Raw genomic sequence first — 21581 nt, 5'->3', positions numbered from 1 at the left:
GGGGGATGGGGAAAGAGGGGAGGGTGGGAGACTCATATATTGGTTTAAGGAAAAAGAAAAAATGTATATTTTATGTTTGAGTGGATTATATATGTATTTTATATTTTATTTGTAAAATGGGTTTTAAAATTTTTTCTTTGAATGTAAATGGCCTTAATCACCCTATAAAAAAGGAAAAAGGTATTGGAATATATTAAACAACAAAATATAGATATATGTTTCTTGCAAGAGACACATTTGTCTGGAACAGAGTCTATGAAACTGACAGATAAGTGGATAAAACAATGTTTATTTGCACCAGCGGTAAAAAAGAAGGCAGGAGTTGCAATATTGATTAATAAAAAATGTCCAGCAACATTTAATATGGTTAAGGCACATCCTCAAGGAAGGTGGTTACTTGTTGACATGAGCATGGGCAGTAATACAATGGCGTTACTAAATATATATGCACCTAATTCGAATCAAAGTGAATTCTTTAAATCTCTACAACAATTAGTTTTACCACTGGCTACTACTAATTTAGTGGTGGCTGGGGATTTCAATGCTGTTATAGATCCAATAATGGATAAAAAGCCTAGTAGAATAATGAAATCAATGGGATTAGATAATTTGGTACAAGTATGTAATTTAAAAGATATATGGCGTATTCTTCATTTTAATGATCGGGAATTTACATTTTGTTCACATGTTCATCAATCGTTCTCAAGAATTGATTATATTTTTGTTTCAGATCAGATGGTACAGCAAGTTATAAAAGCTGACATAGAACCAATAGTAATATCTGATCATGGTGGTATATGGATAGAAGTTAATTTAGTAGATCCAGATAATTCCAAACCTGTATGGAGGTTTGATAATACATTGCTTGCTGATTCTAAATTTTGCACAGAATTTCAAAATAAAATAAATGAATATTTTAGACTTAATGATTTAGAGGAAATTTCGATTGGAATTTTATGGGATGCTTTCAAAGCAACTATGAGAGGACAAATTATATCATATTCTGCATATAAAAAGAAACTGTTAAGAAAACAATATGTGAATTTGGAAAAAGAAATTAAGAATTTGGAATTAAAATTGGTTAATAAATGGGAACAGGAGACATTTCAAATATTGTTAAAAAAAAAATGTGAATATAATGAAATTTCCTCTGGGTTAGTAAGGAAAGATATTTTTGCTCAGCAGGTGGTGTATTATGGTAGTGCAAATAAGGCTGGAAGATTATTGGCAAATTATTTAAAAGCAAAGAAAAGGAAGGAGAAAATAAGCATAATTAAAGATGAGTTAGGAAATTCTCATTCTCAAATTGGAAATATATTAAAACAATTTTTAAAATATTATAAGTCATTGTATTCTTCGGAGTCTTATTTAAATAAAGAGAAAGATGGGATGGATTTTTTGAGTTTAGTTGAAGGTCCTAAGGTTCCTGATCATATAAAAAGAAGTTTAGATAAACCTATATCATTAAAAGAGTTACAAATGGCATTGAAATCCCTTAGAGTTGGGACCGCTTCAGGTGGATATGGATTTACAGTAGAGTTTTATAAAGAATTTCAAATTTCCCTATTACCGTATTTATTAAAATTATATCAGGATCAACTGAATAAAGGTTGTATATCAGGCACTATGGCAGAATCTTTAACTATTGTTTTGCCAAAGCCAAATAAACATCCAACATTGGTTTCAAACTACAGGCCTATATCTTTAATAAATGTAGATGGTAAATTATTAGCTAAGATTTTAGCATTAAGATTGGCTAAAGCTCTTCCGCATATAATAGGAATGAATCAAACTGGATTTGTTGCTCAAAGACACTCTTCTAATAATACTAGACTGGCATTTCAGATGTATTATTTAACAAAACAAATTAATGATCCGACTTTTTCGGTTTCACTAGATGCTGAGAAGGCTTTTGATCGTGTAGAATGGAGTTTCATGTATCAAGCTATGGAATGGTTTGGTATTGGATCCGGATTTATACAAATGATACAAGCATTGTACAGCTCCCCAACTGCTCGCTTATATATAAATAATAATTTTTCGGATGCTTTTAAGTTGCAGAGGGGAGTTAGACAAGGTTGTCCATTATCTCCTTTGCTCTTTGATATAGTTCTTGAACCCTTATTATTAGCTATTCGACAGGCAAAGGACATACAGGGTATTCCATGTGCTGGAGTGGAATATAAAGTATCTGCTTATGCAGATGACATCTTGCTTCATTTGAGGAATCCGGAAACAACAATCCCATGTCTACTGAAGGTCATAGATACATTTGGAAAATTCTCAGGATACAAAATAAATTGGACTAAATCAGAGATTTTACCTTTAAATGTGCATTGTACAAAAGGTATACTTGATACTTTCCCTTTTATATGGAAAGAGGATGGAATAAAATACTTAGGTATTTGGCTGAATAAAACACTTGAAGAGACAATAAGAATAAATGAAAAATTTTTATTACAAAAAGTTACAGAATTGTGTGAGCAATGGAATCCTTTACATTTGTCCTGGTGGGGAAGAGTACAAACTGTTAAAATGATGATTTTGCCTGTGGTTTGCTATCAATTGGGAATGATACCAGTGTTTTTTCAGGGGTCTTTCTATAAAAAATTAATAGTATTCTGGTTAAATTTATTTGGCTGGGTAAAATTGCAAGAGTGGCTTTAGTGTCTTTGCAAAGACCAATTAAGGAGGGTGGGGTAAATTTTCCCAATTTTTATAGGTATCATCAGGCCTATATCATGCGCCAAGGTATGCATTGGGTCCTCCTAGAGCTTTTGGAACAATTACCAGAGTGGTTAAGGGTGGAGAGATCACTTATCTTTCCACTTAGGCTTGATCTTTTGCTTGGTATAAAGGTGCCTAGAATACGTAAGGACAATAGAGTATTAATGGATACTTGGAAAACATTAAGGTTTGTAGACAAATTAACTACTGATTCTATTTTAAAATCGAAACAGACTATTTGGGTAAACTCCAAGATACAAATAGGCGGGTTTAAGGTTGTCTGGAAAGATTGGATTAAAGCAGGTATAAGATCATTAATGGAAGTAATTGATAATGATAAGATGCTTGAATTTTCACAATTGCAACATAAATATGGTCTGAATAAAAAACAAAGTTATAAGTGGTTGCAATTGAAGCAGGCTATTCAGGTGGGGTTCCCTGAATGGAAATCTTTAAATGATCATTACAGCTTAGAATTCTTATGTTTCCAGGCAGATTTTCTGGGTCTCCAGGCTGCAAAGTGGTATAAAATTATATCTAATTATTTGAATAAGAAGCCTAAAAATGGATTAAGAGATATTTGGAGCATTGAGATTAAGCATCAGATTAATGCATCTCAATGGCCACGTATTTGGTCTTGGAGAATTAAAGGTACGATGTCAGCATCTATTAGGCAAACATGGTTCTTTTTGTTGCATAGAGCATTCTGGACCCCTACTAGATTACAAAAATTAGATTGCTCTAAGTCTAATAGATGCTGGCATTGTAAAATTGAAGTTGGAACTCTAGACCATCTTTTATTTTATTGTCCATGTATTCAGGCATTTTGGATATCAATATGGGATCAAGTTAATATGTTGATGGAGAGTCATGTGGCTTTATCCTATGACACAGTGATTTTTGGAATGTGTATGAGGGCCAAATGCCAAATATCTGCAGCAAACAATAAATTATTGTTGATTCTTACGGGAGTGGGAATTCAACAGATAACAACTAATTGGAAAGACTGTTCTAGATTGAATTGTAATTTTTGGTGGAACTCAGTTTGTCATATGTATAAGATGGAAAGATTTTTTGCGATACAGAGAGGGTATTTTAAAAGATTTCAAGAGGTGTGGAGGCCATTAATTGAATATTATAACGAGTAAAGTTTATTCTTTTTCCTTAGGGGATAATATATAGAAATGGGATGGGAGGGAAAAATATTGGAAAGATGTTGTTATGAAAAATAAGGAGATATATGTAAAAGGATGGGATATTTATTGTTGTGCATTACTGGGTATAATAAAATGTTTAAAGTGTTTGAGGAAGAAGGATGGGGGAGGGACAGATTTCATGTCAGATTAATTGTATTATCAAAAAGGGATGTATAATTATATATAAATTTGGAAGGAATATTTTATTGATATGGAAAAGGGTGGGAGGTGGGGGGGGAATAAAACATGTATAATAATATTGTTTAAGAATGCCAAGTGTGTTATGTAAATTAATTGTAATAATACTGTACATTTGTTGAAAGAAATAAAAAGGAATAAAGATTTAATTAAAAAAAGAGAAGGAGCGGGACCGCCGGCAGAGGAAGCAGCAGGACAATGGTAGGAAGCTTCTCCATGATGGGGGGGGGGGGCTGTGGGGGTGCGAGCGGTCCTTCGGGGTGGGGGTGCGAGTGGTCCTGCGGGGTGAATCGGACGTCGGGGGGAGGGGGGGAACTACGTAAAAAAAAAAATTTGTACAACGCGCTCACGAATATAACGCGCATGGTTATACTCGGTTTGTAAAATCGTGTATAACGCGCGCGTTATATGCGTGAAAATACGGTAATAGCAATTACATGCGTATTTGCTATTATAGAATTTGCACTTAGCCCATATCATCTCAGTGCCCAACTTTAGGTGAACTGTAAAGAATTACCCCCATGAAATTAGTTGTTCATAGTATTTAGTGGTGATTATATTATTGGACAACAATGTCCAATTTAGAGCATTACACTGCTTTGAGATAAATCACTGCATCTGGGGACAAATATTTACTCATCTTATGCCAGTCCAGCATTTGCAGTCAGTGGCTATATTTTATCATGTTTTACCCAAAACTAGTGAAGGGACCAAGAAAATAGCAGGGCAGGGAGGATCTCTTTTATAAGCCTAGCAAATGTTTAAAAAAGGCATGAGTTGAAGACTACCAAGATCTTTTCTTGAGGCAGTAACATTACTTTTCTGCCTTCTAAATTAAACCAACACAAACCTTTACAGGAGTAAGATCCTTCGCTGTTGAGACAATATTGATTATCTTTGCAAGGGGGAACTTCTGCTGCACATTCATCCACATCTGAAACATTAAAATAAATAAATAAATAAAGGCAGCCATTTTTAACTCGACAAGTAAATAAATTAACATCTAATATAATAAAACGCTAGGCCGCGCATGCACACTTCCTAAGTGTGCGCCGGTTTTCCGTGAGCTGTAGTGACACATAGGAAGTGCGCATGCGTGGCTTACGATCTGTCCTGCTCCCTGTTGAAAGACATGCGCACTCGCGCCGCGTGTTCGCGCATCACAAAAGTTTCCCTGCTCTCCACTTCACAATACGGCCCTACCGGCCGAAGCGCGAGCGAGCTGCGGAAGTGGTGGTGGGCGCCCTCAGGTATCAGTTTGACGTTAGGATGGTGGGGTGGGGAGACCTGCGGAGCCCAGCAACTTTCCGCTGCCCGGGACCCGAGTCATTTGCCACCTCCCCCTTCCCTTCCCGCGGGCCCAACTGGCGATTTAAGCAGCATGTGCAACAGTCTTCACACGCTGCTTCGGGCCCTTCTACTGCCCTGATTTGCTCTGGACGTGCCAGAGTAAATCAGGGCAGTAGAAGGACCCGAAGCAGCGTGTGAAGACTGCGGCATACGCTGCTTGAATCGCCAGTTGGGCCCGCGGGAAGGGAAGGGGGAGGTGGCAAATGACTCGGGTCCCGGGCAGCGGAAAGTTGCTGGGCTCCGCAGGTTTCCCCACCCCACCATCCATCCTTTATCTACTAAGTCTTTATCTACCTTCATTATCTTGAATGTTTTGATCATTTCCCCTCTCAATCTCCTCTTTTCAAGGGAGAAGAGGCCCAGTTTCGCTAATCTCTCACTGTACGGCAATTCCTCCAGCCCCTTAACCATTTTAGTCGCTCTTGTGTGATGTCTTGGCGGAACCGCTATCTGCGCTCTTCAATGTCTCCCTTAGTACAGGTAACGTCCCATTGGACTGGAAGACGGTTAACGTCATTCCACTCCACAAGAAAGGCTCCAAGATGGAGACAGCAAACTACAGACCGGTGAGTCTCACATCAATAGTGTGCAAACTAATGGAAACTCTAATCAAACACCAATTGGATACGATCCTGAACGAGGAGAATCTACGGGATCCCCATCAACATGGATTTACTAAGGAGAGATCCTGCCAATCCAACCTGATCAGCTTCTTTGACTGGGTGACGAGGAAGCTGGATGTTGGGGAGCCCCTGGACATCGTATACCTGGACTTCAGTAAAGCATTCGATAGCGTACCACACCGCAGGTTGCTGAGCAAGATGAGTTCTATAGGATTGGGTGACACATTGACGAAATGGGTTGGGAACTGGCTTGGGGGTAGGCTTCAGAGGGTAGTGGTGAACGGCACCCCCTCCGAAATGACGGAGGTAATCAGTGGAGTGCCACAGGGCTCGGTCCTGGGCCAGATCCTATTCAACATCTTTATAAGAGACTTGGCAGAAGGGCTGCGAGGTAAAATAACATTATTCGCCGATGACGCCAAACTAAGCAATGTAGTGGGCAAAAGCACAACAGACATAAATTCAATGTCCGACAACATGATGTACGACCTACTCCTACTGGAGCGCTGGTCTAGGTCCGGCAACTTAGCTTCAATGCCAAAAAATGCAAAGTCATGCACCTGGGCAGCCAAAATCCATGCAAGACTTACACCCTTAATGGCGAGATCCTAACAAGAACTGAAGCAGAACGAGACTTAGGGGTGATCGTCAGTGAGAACATGAAGACTGCCAATCAAGTGGAGCAAGCTTCATCCAAGGCAAGGCAAATCATAGGTTGCATACGCTTACCAGTATCTCTCCTTCTCACTAAAAGTGCTACTACTTTCTTTAAGATTCCCCATTCAATCTTCATGATCCTCCTGTTTAATTTGTCCAGCCATTTCTAACTGGGCAGTAGGCACCTTGATTCTGTATGGAATTTTTCCCCTTACTCCTGTTCCCATGCCTTGCTGATATCAGAGGTACAACAGCTATAGGAATCCCACCAGTATCTTTTAAAGGCTGGACCTATAATCCATGATACATAACTTGATCAAGAGAGAACACTTACATACTTACCTACACAAGCTTCCTCTGCATTCTTAGACCAGCCATTCTTACATTCCTGGCAGTGTTTATTTGTTGGTCCAGTGCACGTTTTACAAGACTCATGACAAACTGCAGAAAATGCAAACAAAGGTTTTATTGAGAAGACACAGCTTTCTTCCAACTTCATTTAAAAAAAACAAACACAAAAACGACATAAACCAAAACCATGCTACTGAAAAAGCATGTTTTAAAATTCCCAAAGAGCATCCCCCTTTTTTTTTTTAAGTTCAAACATTTTATTAAATTTTATAATGGGCAAAATATAACCGAGAACTATATAAAACATAACATACAAAGTAAACATAGTGATATTGTCAGAAGGGAAGAAATTATACAATTATCAGTTTATAATTAACAGAAACGCAATCATAATACCCATTGATGAGATAGTATACCAAATCTGTGAAAGATGTTTCAAGAGGTTTCCAAATCTTTCAAATTTTATGGTATCTATTTTTTTTCTTCAGCATTAAGTTCATATTTATAGATAAGACAAATTTTATGCCACCAAGATATATCACAATTAATGTTCAATGACTGGCTCTTAAATTTTTAATAATTTGCTCACTCATCAAATTCCACAGCAAATAAGTATAAATACATATGAAGGAATACAAACCTTCAATAAATACTTTTTTCTATTTAGGTCATCAGATGTGCTGACAGTCCCTGGGCGACATAGTAGAACAGAGCACACAGGTACAGTGCCTTTTAAGCGTATTTAAAAATGGAAACTTATGCATAAATAAAGCATATAAATAAAATGTATAAATAAAGCCTAAGAAAAAAAAGGATAAAAATGGGTCAATGAGGAGTGCCGAGTAAAGATTAACATTTCGATATCGTTGCCTAAGCTGTGTACATATTTCCGTTAATTAAAAGTGATCAAGATACAGAAAGCACATCTGATGACCTAAAAAATTTTTTTAAAGTATCTATTAAAGGTTTATATTGCTTCACATGCATTTATACTTATTTGCTGTGGAATGAAAAGATATTAATCATCCAACAGCCAAGAATCATTTGGATTGCAAGTGCTATTAATATGTCAAATAAAGATTGTGTATCATCTAATTGTAAAGAAGGATGTGCTGAATGTAAATTAAACCTTTGCCAAAGGAAATCAAATGATATGGCATAAAACAGGGAACTTACTCGGGAATAGCTCTTGCACTTAGGCATAGCCTCCTGGGATTGAATTCCAAATTCAAAACTACCTCTACTTCAGAAAGCAGGTAGCCATTAAAGACTTGGAGAAGAGAGCCAATCAGTGAATAGTCAGCCACTCACACTGCATCAGGACTACTTTGCAGAACAACCTCCAAGACTAGTTGCACACGTCATCCTACCTAAACTTCAGGAAATTATTAAAAACTAACCTATTTAACCGATTTTTAGCCTAACTCCCCTATCCCCTATGATTGTTCCAATATCCGCTGACTGTCTAGTCCTTCTTATATTATATGCGCGAATTGTCCAGCCCTCTCAATTGTATCTTCTTTCGCCGATTGTTCCAATTTTCGCTGTTTGTCCAGCCTTCTTTATTGTAAACCGCCTCAAACTTCTACGGCTTTGGAGTTATATAAGAAATAAATTATTATTATTTATGACTGTAAATACAAATTTTATCTTCAATCTAGCTATCCCATTATTTAAGACCTATTTATTTATCCTAATGCTTTTGTTGTAATCATCTTTGTCCATTTGTCACAACTACACTTCCCTTTGCTGCCTGTTTGTTTTAGCTTTGACCTCTTTATTCTGCAAAATTTTCAAATAATCTAGTGTTTCATTGTATTGACATCGTATCGTATTTCTGTTACATGAACGCTGCTGTGCTGTTTTAAAGGTATACGGGGAGCTGCTTGCCCATTACCTTGAATGCTGGAGGAGACCTTTTAAATTGCCCCGAATAGCCCACAGCAGCAGCAGGAGCCCGGAGTTGGAATCGGGCAGGCATTTTGGAAGACGGACCCCTGACGTCATCGGGTCCGTCTTCTCTGCTCTTCATTTGCTTTAAACCTGAGTCTGCTGCCGCGGAGAGATTGGGAGCTGCTTGCCTGTTACCTTGAATGCTGCAGGAGACCTTTTACGCTGCCCCGAATAGTCCGCAGCAGCAGCAGGTGCCCAGAGTTGGAATCGGGCAGGCACTTTGGAAGACGGACCCCTGACGTCATCGGATCCGTCTTCCCTGCTCTTCATTTGCTTTAAATCTGAGTCTGCTGCCGTGGTTGCGGCCGCAGCCGCGTGGCTGCAGGGCGTGGCCGAAAGGGCAGGTCTCGCCCCTTGGGAGCAATGTGGAGTCGGGGAGCGGGAGTTCAGGTTGTAAAAACTTTAACTTTGAAATTATGGGTAAAAGAAAAATCAAGCCTAAGAGCTCAACACCTGCTGTTTCTGGTCCTATGGACAGACATTTAACATTTCCCATAGAACCTCCAGTACAAACTTTACCTGATTTGCATTCTCCCATATCCGGAGCATCGTTGAGTCCCCTCGAAAGGACACTCCCTCTTCATCCAATATCTGGTGGTAGTGGGAATATAACACCCACTACTTCTACTGGTTTTGTGGTATCATCTACTCAGACAAGTAAATTGTTTTTTACTGAAATACCTAAACCACTTGAATTTACAGGTGTAGTAGAGGAGCAACCACAAACAGTGGAAAAACAAGATATTACCCTTAAAGATTTGTGGTTAGGTATATCTAGAGTCGAAGGGTTTCTCAGAGAATCAGTGAAACAAACATTGGATTAATCAAATTCTGTTGCTCAAAAGTTTGAGAATGTGGATTCTAAATTTAAGTAGTTTGGATAAAAGACTAGGAGTGGTTGAATCTCAAAGTAATACATTGCAAGCTGTCTCAGTATCTGCTGTTAAGGATTCTACGGTGTTACATTCCAAAATGGAAATGTTGGAAAATATGCATAGGGCGAGGAATCTCCGCTTGGTTAATTTCCCAGTGACTCATTTGTTATCTTCAAAAGTACTGTTAAGGAAATATTTTAAAGAAATACTGGGAATACCCAATGCGGAAAGTTTCCCAATAAATAATTCTTATTATATTCCGCAAAAGAAAAAGAAATCCGACCATGAGGTGGACCACCTGGTAACATATGAAATAAACCTGACAGAGTTTTTGGAAGACACTCAGGATGTTATCCAGAGTAGGTCCACCATGGTATTAACATAAATGAGTGAGAGACAAAATGTTGATAATGAAGCTTTATTTTAAAAATAGATTGACTAAATTTTGTGGAGATTTAGTTAGAATTTTTCCTGATGTCTCAAGAGCTACGCAATTAAGAAGGAAATAATTTTTGAACCTGAGAATAAGAGTTTTAGCTCTTGAGGCATCTTTTTATTTAAAATTTCCATGCAAATGTCTTGTTAAAATACAAGACATTGAATTTGTCTTTTGGGATCCCATACAATTGCAACAATTGCAACGAGAACAGAAGTGAGTTTGTCTTTTGTTTTTCTTCTCTTTCTTCTTCTTTTGTTTTTAATGATTCATTACTGAGAACATGGTAGGATGTCAGAGCTTCATATAGTAGGGAATGATTAGGATTCATAAGAATCTAACCCATTTCTTTGTTTTCCTTTATATTTGTGGTAGAAAAGCAACATCTTTCCCCAATATTGTGGGCTTAAAAAGGATTGTTTTGTGTTATATAAGTATTTAAAACTTTGTATAAAAAACCTTATTCTTTGGATATCATTTGATATTGTTAAGCATTAAATTCATAATAAAAAAAATAAAGGTATACATTACCGAGACTATTTATTTATTGGGATTTATTAACAATCTTTTCATGAAAAGATTCGCCCAAAGCAGTTTACAATATGTTGAATAGTAATCTCAAGTATTCTCCCTATCTGTCCCGGCAGAATCACAATCTAAACCAGGGGTGTCCAACCTGCGGCCTGAGGGCCGCATGCGGCCCCGTAAAATATTTTGTGCGGCCCTGATCAAGGGTGATGCAGCGTTTCCCTCTGCTGCTCCCAGGTGTTTACCGTTTTGCTGGCTCCCTCCTCTGTCTTGCCACAGCGTTTGCGCATTTGTTCGGCCCCAGAAACATTTTTTTCGGCCAATGCGGCCCAGGGAAGCCAAAAGGTTGGACACCCCTGATCTAAACTGTAGTACCTGGGGCAATGGAGGATTAAGTGACTTGCCCAGAGTCACAAAGAGCAGGCTGGGATCGAACTCGCAACCTCAGGGTGTTGTATCGGGCAAATTTAAATTACGGTAATAGCAATATTTTCATGTGTACTTGACTATTCTAATTGTATAGTTCTGTACTATCACTACAGTATAATTTGCCTATGTCTACACCTGTTGTACACCAGTTGGCTGAATCTTTTCACAAAAAGTTAGGGCTCCTTTAACAAAGGTGCGCTAGTGTTTAGTGCACGCTACTCGAAAAACTACCGCCTGCTCAATACGAGGCAGTAGCGGCTAGCACGCGCTATTCCGCGTGTTAAGGCCCTAACGCACCTTTGTAAAAGGAGCCCTTAATGTATTTTATGAATCTGTCTCAAGTATATGAAAGCTAAAATAGTTATAGATTTCTAGCGTTCTTTGAAATAATATCTTATAGCTGCAGTAGTTACCAGTACAAACTGAGTGTGTATTATTTCTTTCTGCGTTGTAATATCCATCTTCACATTCCAGACAAAATGGTCCAGTGTATCCATCGTAACAGCTACACGATCCATCTCCACTTCTTGTGCCATCCCCTTTGCAATGACCATTTTCATGGCAGGGTCTTTCTGAGCCACCCAAGCAAGCTGAAAGCAGAACAGGTACAACACGATCATAAAATTCCTGTACCTGGAAGTATGGCACAACAGAAGAGTCTGAATTCTTAAAAACGAAAGCAATGCTATGGCAAACGAATCTTTAGAAAAAGTTCCCTTTCCTTGATTTGTGCAGACAGTTTTCTTGCTTAGCAAGGCAGTATAGTTTCCTTCCATGCCAATGTAGTATAGCACTAATTTTATTACCACCAACTATTTCATAAGAATCTCAGCATACTGGAAAACCTACTGAAAAAAAGAATCAATCACTGTCAATGGGTAGATTCAAATTATTTGTACAACCTAATACTGGCTGCAACTAGGCATCCGGAAATCCATACGCAAAAAACATACCTAGATATTCAATAGAACCTGCTCACATGAATATATCCAGATAAAGTTATCTTTATAACTTTAGGTTTGCTATTTATCCAACTAGTTATCTAGGTTTCTTCAGTCATTCAGCACTAAGAATTGGCCTTTTGGACTTTAAAGATCAAGGTTCTCTCAAGGAAAAAAACACATTGGCCACTATAACTATTGATGTTAGGGAGGCTGTTTGCCTAAAATTATTCTGGTACTGCTTACTATAAAGCCACAGCAAAAACAGAAAGGAAGCGAGAGATCTTCTGCCTAAAGGCTGCACTACCACATAGCTTAGGGGTTCAAGCCCCAGGCCAAAAGCACTCAATGATTTATCAGTCTCACTCCAATAGCAATTGCTCTTTGGTTAATGTGAATTAATCACTGATGAGGTACTCGTCTTTCTTCCTGGAGTCTGCCGATTCAAAGGGCTAGCCCTACAAAGTTACTTCTGCAAAACCTTCACTTTTACAGCGGCAAGCCATGCTGGAGGTGAAACAATTGGTAAAAGTAGCATCTGGACAAGAAAGCAATAAGTGATTTATTACAGGAGCCCCCTAAACCCTATCCATGGGGATCTAAAAGGAGCAGGAATGCTCCTGCCCTGGCAACTTCATCAAGCAGCACATGTATCCAAGTTTCCTGGGGGTTTTGAATCCACCACCCATGCAGGATGGAGTAAGCATCCTGTGTTCAACCATGTTTTTTAAGTGTTTAAGCTCTTTTTTTTAATTTAAAGTCTTTTTCCAGCTTTTTAAGTAGTTATGGGTATTTAGAATTGACTCTGAGATGGTTAATGCATTTGATTTTTTAATTCTACCACATATCTTTTACATAAGTCTTCTAGCAGCTTCATCTCCAAAAATGGTGCTATCAGGACAGGAGCAATCTAATTGTTCCTGTCCATGCTAGGCTCTTCAGAGATGGTCTATAGGTAACAAGATGATTGTTTATGGTACAAATGTGTGTGTATTGAAAACCATCTCAGAAAACTCTAACTCTGTATTGTAACACCTTTACAGAAGCTCATGTAAACCGCTCTGAATTGACTCCCCAATCATTAGTAGTGGTATAGAAGCTTTCAATATACAAGAGAAAAGGTGTGTGTGGTGGGGGAAGGTATCTGTCATTTTTAAGAACAATAGAGTAGAGTTTTAAGTGTTGAAATTATACTTTCCCTCATCTTGTCGGGGAGGGGGGGTAGGAGAAATCACATGTCCTTCATTACTACCATATCACTAATGTAAGCCAGGGAAAAGGCAGGCTTTTTCATGTAACAGGTCAGCTCCTTTAAGTTGCTCCCATGGGAAGTTAATATCACCTCTGATACGCAGTCAAAACAGAAGCTGCACTATTTGATTTACACAGCTTTGAATGTGACATAGCTCAGTTTTTGATGTATGTTAGGCCAGATGTCATATATTTTGCACAATTAATGCATGTTATAACTTTAAAATGTGCTATTGCTATAATGTGGTTTAGTAAATAGACCCTTACATTTGCAATTCATGGGTCTGAACAACAGAGGGAGTGCTCTCACAGACCAGAAGAGCACTGGGGTGGTTATCAGAGCAGGACAGGATTACCAGTCTGTAATAGACTGCCTTTGACCAGACTGTAAAAAATGAAATAGGAGCTCTAAAAGTACTGCAAAGATTTGCTTTGAATGATGAGACTGATACTTTCGGATAAAGTGTGTGTTTATTAAAAGCAATGAAATATTCTTACCTAGACAATCTGGTCCATATGTTCCATTAGGGCAACAAACTTCAATAGTTTCAATACAAAACCATTTGAATAAATTGGAATGATGCTTCTGTCTGCAAAATATTATAATATACTTTACACCCACAAACACCTTTTATATGGAGCAGTTATCTGTCAATATAATGCTTCAATTGAGCTTTAAGGAAACTTTGGTTGATTTTGATTGTAAACAAGTTTCATAAAATAAATAGTCTCACAAAGTATTCTAGATCTCAGATAACTTTGACTGGCTTCTATTGGCTTGTTTGACCCTGAAAAAGGTGCAACTTAACCCCCTCCTTTACTAACACGTAGCGTGGGTTTTAGCGCTGGCAGCAGCGGTAACTGCTCCGACGCTCATAAAATTCCTATGAGTGTCGGAGCAGTTACTGCCGCTGCTAGCGCTAAAACCCATGCTACATGTTAGTAAAGGAGGGGGTAAATATGGTAGTTCTTTTGGTTTCCAGCAGCTTCAAGCTTTCATGATGCAATGCAGATAATATGACAGCATCGTGCTGAAGGGATCACACATGAAATACAAAGCCAACAAGTTGCAGGGGATTATATTACATTGAAAAAAAATGTATCATCTGTAACTTGTTTGTTGGCCCTCATCTCTATCTCTTTAGGTGAGCACAAAAACAAAATACTGGCAAAATATTGCTTTGGTTCAATAACTTAAGCAAAACTTGACTTCCTGGAAAACAATAACTCAAAGGAATCAGTTTAAATGAAAATATGATCTTGTTTAAATGATTCTCTCTTATGCCACAAAATAGTCTCCTTCAGGATCTATTTCAACTGAAGGCTCTAAACTGGCATCAATCAGGATACTCTTAACAAAATTAAATTAAATAATGAACCTAACAAGAATGGGCAACTTCAAAACCATTGAATGGGCATTTCTAAAAATGAAAAAGAGTCCATGTTGCAACCATGAAAGATCTCAGAAAAAGCAAAGAAATAAAGGAGACTAGGAAGAAATCATATTTTATTGGAGGGAATGCTGAATAAGTCAGTCATGCCCTTCTGTCTGAAACATTTCAGTTCCTATAATCAGGCGGTGCATTGTCCTGAAAGGTAAGTCATCTCAAGTATTAGTGAGTTTGGGGTTTCTCTGCACTGATGAAGAACTGGTATGAAGGGAGAAAAGAGCTAACCAAGGAGCAGTGGAGACAGAAGAGGAGGTATATGTGCCTTTTAAGCTATTAGGAAGAAAAATAAATTTTCCCGTTCACTGATCAAATCCCCCTAGATGTGAATACTTACATTTTAAACCACCATTTCTCAATATATTCCTCATGCTTTTCTACCATGTGGTTGCAATCAAAGTCACTGCTGTCACACAGAGATTCTATAATCTCAACAAGACGGATTTCACTACAAGATATAAAAGCACATTGCTACAAGTTATTTTAAGGATTATTATAAACTCACCAAGTGTTTTCAGCAAGAGGAGATGCTGTTAAGAAGCTAATTCTTAGCATGAGGCAAGCTGTAATAGCATCAGAGGTACTCGAAAAAAGGAACAATTAAACTAAAAATAACTTTTCTTCTATTTTGAATAAATTCTCAGAAAAAAAGTCTTCATTTTGGCAGCTCTATCTACAGTACTTAACTTTAGCCAAACTGAAATCCCTGGGCAAATGCTGCAAATAGGGTATTACATGCATGATAAAATGCCATGCCTTGATCTCACTTTCTGCATACTTACTTATTGCACTTGTAAAATGGATGTTCTTAGGGGCAGAAACACTTTTAAAGCTGACCATTTAAAAAAAAAAAAACAACACACACAAAAAAATGAATACAAGATGATAACCCAATATAAAAGTAACTTAATATATTTTCTGACTAGCTTTTGGAAGTTATAACCCAAGGAAAAGGGTTTTGACCTTCAGAAGGTAGTCAATAATGTATTTAGTCCATTAAAAAGTATCACTTTATACTTTGCTTTAAAAAGGTTACTAAAACAGAAAACACTACCACAACTATTTAAAAATAGTGTGGTGGCTAAGTTGTAAGATCCTGCAGGACGTGTAGTAAAGGGAAGCTCACCATGTCACATGATTTAATTTGTCCAATCAAAACATTATCTGTACCTCAGTGTTTACATATGGCAACCAAAGAGATTCAACGAGGAACTTGTTTGTCACCTTTTTCTGATGTAGCATCTCCCTGTAATATACTTTCAAAGCATTCTTAACTCCTACATTGCTACATCGAAAAGTTGTAACCTCGCTATTTGAGCCATATATGCCCTCGCGTTCTTTGAGATCTCAACCTAGGAATTTGATGGTAGTTCCTTCCATTTAACTCATAGTCAAGGCAGCCAGCCATTCCCCGTGTCGTTCCTATAGCAATTATGGAATTTTCTTCCTGACACAGTTCATTTAACTCCTACTTTTATAGCTTTTCAAAAACGTTTGAAAAGCTTCCTTTTTTAGTAAGACTTTTTATGTTGTGTGATAGGCAGTTCTGCTCTTTTGTTTTAAATGAAACAAGGGTATATAATATTCGTATATTTGATTTATGAATGTTAACTTTGTAACCCGCATAGATTTTTGATATATGCAGGGTTTTAAATAAAGAAGTTGTGGCAACAAGCATTCTGACAATTTAATACTTAATAGATACATCTTACAACAGTGGTCTCAAACTCAAACCCTTTGCAAGGCCACATTTTGGATTTGTAGATACTTGGAGGGCCACAGAAAAAATAGTTAATGTCTTATTAAAAAAATGACAATTTTGCATGAGGTAATAAATCTTTCCTTTTGGCTAAGTCTTATTAACAATATTGTAATTTATAGCTAAAGAGACATATGATCAAGAAACTGTTTTATTTTACTTTTGTGATTATGATAAACTTACTGAGGGCTTCAAAATAGTACCTGGCAGGCTGTATGTGGCCCCCGGGCTGCGAGTTTAAGACCAGTCTTACAACATATGATCAACTAATTCAATGATCCTAGTACATTACAATGTGATTTGATTAGCACTTCAAGAAGTTACATGAAATGCATAGGGGGCGAGACACTAAGGGCCAGATACACTAAAGTCAGTGATCGTCTAATGATCATCACTAAACCAGTTTTGACTGGTTTAACAACGATCACATTTATCAACCAGATACAGAAAACGGCTCACCGTGTGGTTTTCTCCATGATCGCTCATTCTCTTATTCGATCATGCAAATCTGTTCATTAATATTGAAATGCCATAAACTAGCAGAGCGATTGATGCTCTAACATGGCTACCCAATGCACTTTAAAAAAAAGAAGAGATTGGTCTGACCCAGCAAGGCTATTCTTATGTTCTTATGTAAAATTGTTATTCGCAACTATTAGAAATAAAAAGCTTGTTATTACAGGACTAAAGCTATTACAGGTCATAGATGTTGACATACATGAAGAAAATTGTAGGCAGACATGTATTAGTAATTTATTACTGTATTTTAAGTTGCTGTTGAAATCTATTTGAATTTTTAGTTAGAAGAGGAGGTCAAATATAAAGCTAAAATTTTACTAGGCTGGCCTGGAGGGATGATAAGAAAGCTCATGTTATCAATTTAACCTGTCCTAGTACCGTGTTAGGAATAGTCTTAATAAAGGCCCATTGACACCACTGCACACATAGCACTGTCAAGGGGTTATGGCATACCCCAAAGGCTAGCTATCTGTAATAAAAAGCTTCTGAGTTTTGTAAACAGAAAAGATCTTATATGACTAGTAGATCTTATTGCAGATGCTGTTACTCTTCAAGTTTGAAAACTTAACATCCTGGAGATTTGGCATTTGTTTGAAAATGTACTAACTAGGATTAAAAAGAAAATGGCAGTGAAGCTGAACAAGTAGCTACTCTCAAAAATAAAAATATGTAAGCAAACATTACCTGGATTCATACTTTGAGAGTGTTTTTTCTTCCCAAGCAGTGTTCCCACCACCAAAATTCTTTTTAGATGTATCTTCTAATCCCTGTAAGAGAGAGAAAAAAAAGTAACCTATATATCTGGCATCGTCCTTTACTGAATTTTACAATATATAAAACTGCATTCTTGACCTCAAATTCTGTATATGGTACCTCACACTATGTGCAAATTGGTGCGCACAGACGACTTGGATGCATATTTGTATAACAAGTCTACCGGTAATCGGTGCCAAAATTGGCAAACACCACCTCATAACTGGAACTAATTAAAGATTATGCAAGCAACTTGGTCAATGTATTCTATAAAGTTTTGTATGCCAGTTCTAGTATGCAAATCTGAAAAGGGGGCATTTTCAGGTGAGGAGCCTGGGCGGATTGTGGGTGTTCCTAAAATTTATGTGCACTGTTACAGAATACACCCGATATGCGCATAAGTTAGGAACAGGTATTAAGCCTGGTTTTCTTTGGCCTAAATGGATATGTCTAAAAGCTATGTGATGAACTGGCACTTAGCACAATTCTATATGGTGTGTGTGCTTTTTATAGAATCATGCTAAGCGCCAGTCAAGACTGCATTGATTTTTTGGGGCGCCATACATAAAATATGATAGTGCTTAGTGTTTTGGGCTAAAAAAAGCTAACCTATAGAAGAAAAGCATTTTTCTTGAAGAGTTATGCTTTTTGAAATTTGGGTTTTGATTATTATTATTGCAAGGCTCTGCCATTATCCCAGGTTTTCTCAAACTTGTCCTGGGAACTCTAGCCCCATTTGTCCTGGTTGCCAGGACAAAATAGCCATACACTGTACACTCAGCATATGCAATTTGTTTTCATGCATATCAGTGTAGAGCTCTTAAAAAAAAAAAGGTTGTGGGGTTCTCAGACATTTGTAAAGCCCCTGCATAAGGACTTATAAGATGTAGAACAGAGGTGTCAAAGTCCCTCCTCGAGGGCCGCAATCCAGTCGGGTTTTCAGGATATGCATGAGATCTATTAGCATATAGATTTTATGCATATTCATGGGGGAAATCCTGAAAACCCAACTGGATTGCAGCCCTCGAGGAGGGATTTTGACGCCCCTGCTGTAGAATGTATTAGCCAAGATGCAATAAAAGGGAGAAAAATAAATAATAGAATTACACTTGGAAACTTTTGAGGGAGGGAGGAGACCCACAACCCCAGGACAGTCTTGAACTTCATTTTTTGAACATATTTTCTATCAAATCTTATAGGCAAATTTTAAAAGAACAAACCCAGATGCACACAGACTAGAATTTGACAATAAACAAATATGTACGTACTGTATTTCTATATCATGTATCCAATTTAGCAACAATTTTCCCCTATACAAAGAATGAGGTAATGCCTTACTAAAAAGCTGAATTTTAAATTAATCAATTTAAATAAGGAAGTCCTTTAGAAGAAGAAGAAAAACTTGTCTTCTGTTGAACTTTCCAGGAAATTTAGGCCCGGATTCTATATAGGACGCCCGGGAGAGACGACCTATACAGAATCGGGCCTACACTAATCCCGATTCTGTAACTAGCGTCCATGTTACAGACGCCGGTTACAGAATCGGGTTAGAGTAGACACAATAGGTATAGCGGCTGCAGCCACCTGTCCCCCACCCACCCCCAATCGCCGCGAGAACACCCCCTCTTCGGACCCCCCCCTACGCTAACACTCCCCGATGACCCCCCTAAGCTCCCCCCAACTAACCTCCCCCATCAAACTAACCTCTTAATTGTTGGCTGGCCAGACAGGTCTTGCTGCCGTCCAGCCGGCAGGCCCGCCTCGTCAAAATCAGGTGGGCCTGCCCCTTCCCACTAAGCCTAAGGCCTGATTGGCCGAGGCTCTAGGCGCCTAAAATCAGGATGTACTTTGCAGAATCAGGGCCTTAGTGCATACAATGTCAAGTCCTGGATTAACAGAATTCACAATGAAGTTGTTAATCTATAATTGAATCGGTTCAGCGGATGGCCACCAGGATGATCTCGGGGCTCAAGGGTCTCTCGTACGAAGAGAGACTGAACAAATTGCAGCTCTACACTCTCGAGGAACGTAGGGAGAGGGGAGACATGATCGAAACATTTAAGTACCTCACGTGTCGAAGTGGAAGATGATATTTTCTTTCTCAAGGGACCCTCGGCCACAAGAGGGCACCTGCTCAAACTCAGGGGCGGAAAATTTCATGGTGACACCAGAAAGTATTTCTTCACAGAGAGAGTGGTTGATCATTGGAACAAGCTTCCAGTGCAGGTGATCGAGGCAGACAACGTGCCAGACTTTAAGGATAAATGGGATACCCATGTGGGATCCCTACGAGGGTCAAGATAAGGAAATTGGGTCATTAGGGCATAGACAGGGGGTGGGTAAGCAGAGTGGGCAGACTTGATGGGCTATAGCCCTTTTCTGCCGTCATCTTCTATGTTTCTATCTATTGGCAGAAAAAACAAAATGTCTGAAAACAGAGAAAACTACAGACAATAACTGCTAATAAATTTGCAGTGTGTTGTACAAGGACTACGTGCAAAGAAAAGTCGGATTACTTCGGCTCCCTGTCAGCTCACCTCTTGGGATCCGCTGACCCTCTGGCAATAAATGATGTCAGTTCACCGTCGACAGTGATGGTAGGAACGAAATCAAGCCAGAAATGCATTTCAGAGTCCAGTGAACATTTTCAGAATCTACATTATTATTCTAGGGCACCAGCCTGTGGTGCTGTTCGTACCCTTTTTCAGATAATCCTTGTTTAAATCTGTCGAAAAACACTGGATTGGTTTCAAGCACCACGTCATAACTTTTCTCACTCACCTTATGGAATTTGTCAACTATGTTCTTGCAAGTCTTACAGGTTTCCTTGACTTTTGCGCAGGTCCCTGACGAACAGAGCAGCAGCAGCAGTAGTTCCAGAGCTAAGGACAGGGCTGAGAGGTGCCTCAGCATCAAGACCATGCTGGGGAAGTTTGGCCAGCACACGAACCCGAGGGGGCACAGGACAGAAACAAGGAAAAGAGCAGCGGAGACGCCCTGCGGGTCTCTCGTGGAAGTCGGACTGCAAGGAGTTCGGAGCCCCGGTGTACCCGAGAGCCGGCATCCGCCCAGTCAGCGCGCAGCAACTTAACCAGACAGCCGGGGGCAGCCCGCCCCAGCCACACACACAACGCTCCCCTCACTCCACTTCCGCTTCCGTCAGCTGCGCGGAGCCGACTGGAGGAGAACGCCTGTCGGTCAGGACGCGGACCAATGAGAGCCCGACACGCGCCGGGCCTATGGGAGGCCCACGTGGAAGGAGCTGGCTAGTGCACAGAGTTCCAGAAGCTGTAGTGGCGCTGGCTGGTTCGTGGCCATTCTCTTGGACTTTATAAGCGTTCCTGCTACAAGACTTATAGGAGACCGCCTACCAGATAAGACGGAAGGCCACGGTTTCCATGGTGCTAAAAATGCTGTGCTAGAGGAGGCTGAGAATACAGGCTGGTTGTCTCCCTACGGCTCATGCTAAATATCTGCCGGATGATCTAAAAATGGGCAGCAGAGCTGCGAAGTTCCCAGATCCGGGAGGCAAACTTAAAAAAGGGCAGTCCTAATATCAGAACATAGGCGCCAACACAATGCCCCCT

At 39.0% G+C, this 21581-nt stretch overlaps 1 protein-coding gene across 1 annotated transcript in view; it reads right to left on the bottom strand.

Annotated features, from left to right (window-relative positions):
* The window catches only part of CRELD2 (cysteine rich with EGF like domains 2), a 37100-nt gene extending 15801 nt beyond the window's left edge, over nt 1-21299 (bottom strand). Inside the window, exons 1-7 of the mRNA XM_033958272.1 lie at nt 20776-21299; nt 17926-18008; nt 15301-15411; nt 14014-14105; nt 11737-11913; nt 7094-7192; nt 4972-5055 (exon numbers count right to left, since the gene is read on the bottom strand). Of these exons, the coding sequence (XP_033814163.1) occupies nt 4972-5055; nt 7094-7192; nt 11737-11913; nt 14014-14105; nt 15301-15411; nt 17926-18008; nt 20776-20916 (787 nt within the window). The 5' untranslated portion in view covers nt 20917-21299. The remainder of the gene's footprint in view (nt 1-4971; nt 5056-7093; nt 7193-11736; nt 11914-14013; nt 14106-15300; nt 15412-17925; nt 18009-20775) is intronic.
* Between the last annotated feature and the right edge of the window lie 282 nt (nt 21300-21581).

Source organism: Geotrypetes seraphini, chromosome 9 (genome assembly GCF_902459505.1).
Source record: "Geotrypetes seraphini chromosome 9, aGeoSer1.1, whole genome shotgun sequence".
Taxonomy (NCBI): Eukaryota; Metazoa; Chordata; class Amphibia; order Gymnophiona; family Dermophiidae; genus Geotrypetes; species Geotrypetes seraphini.
This window is presented reverse-complemented; position numbering and strand designations above follow the sequence as displayed.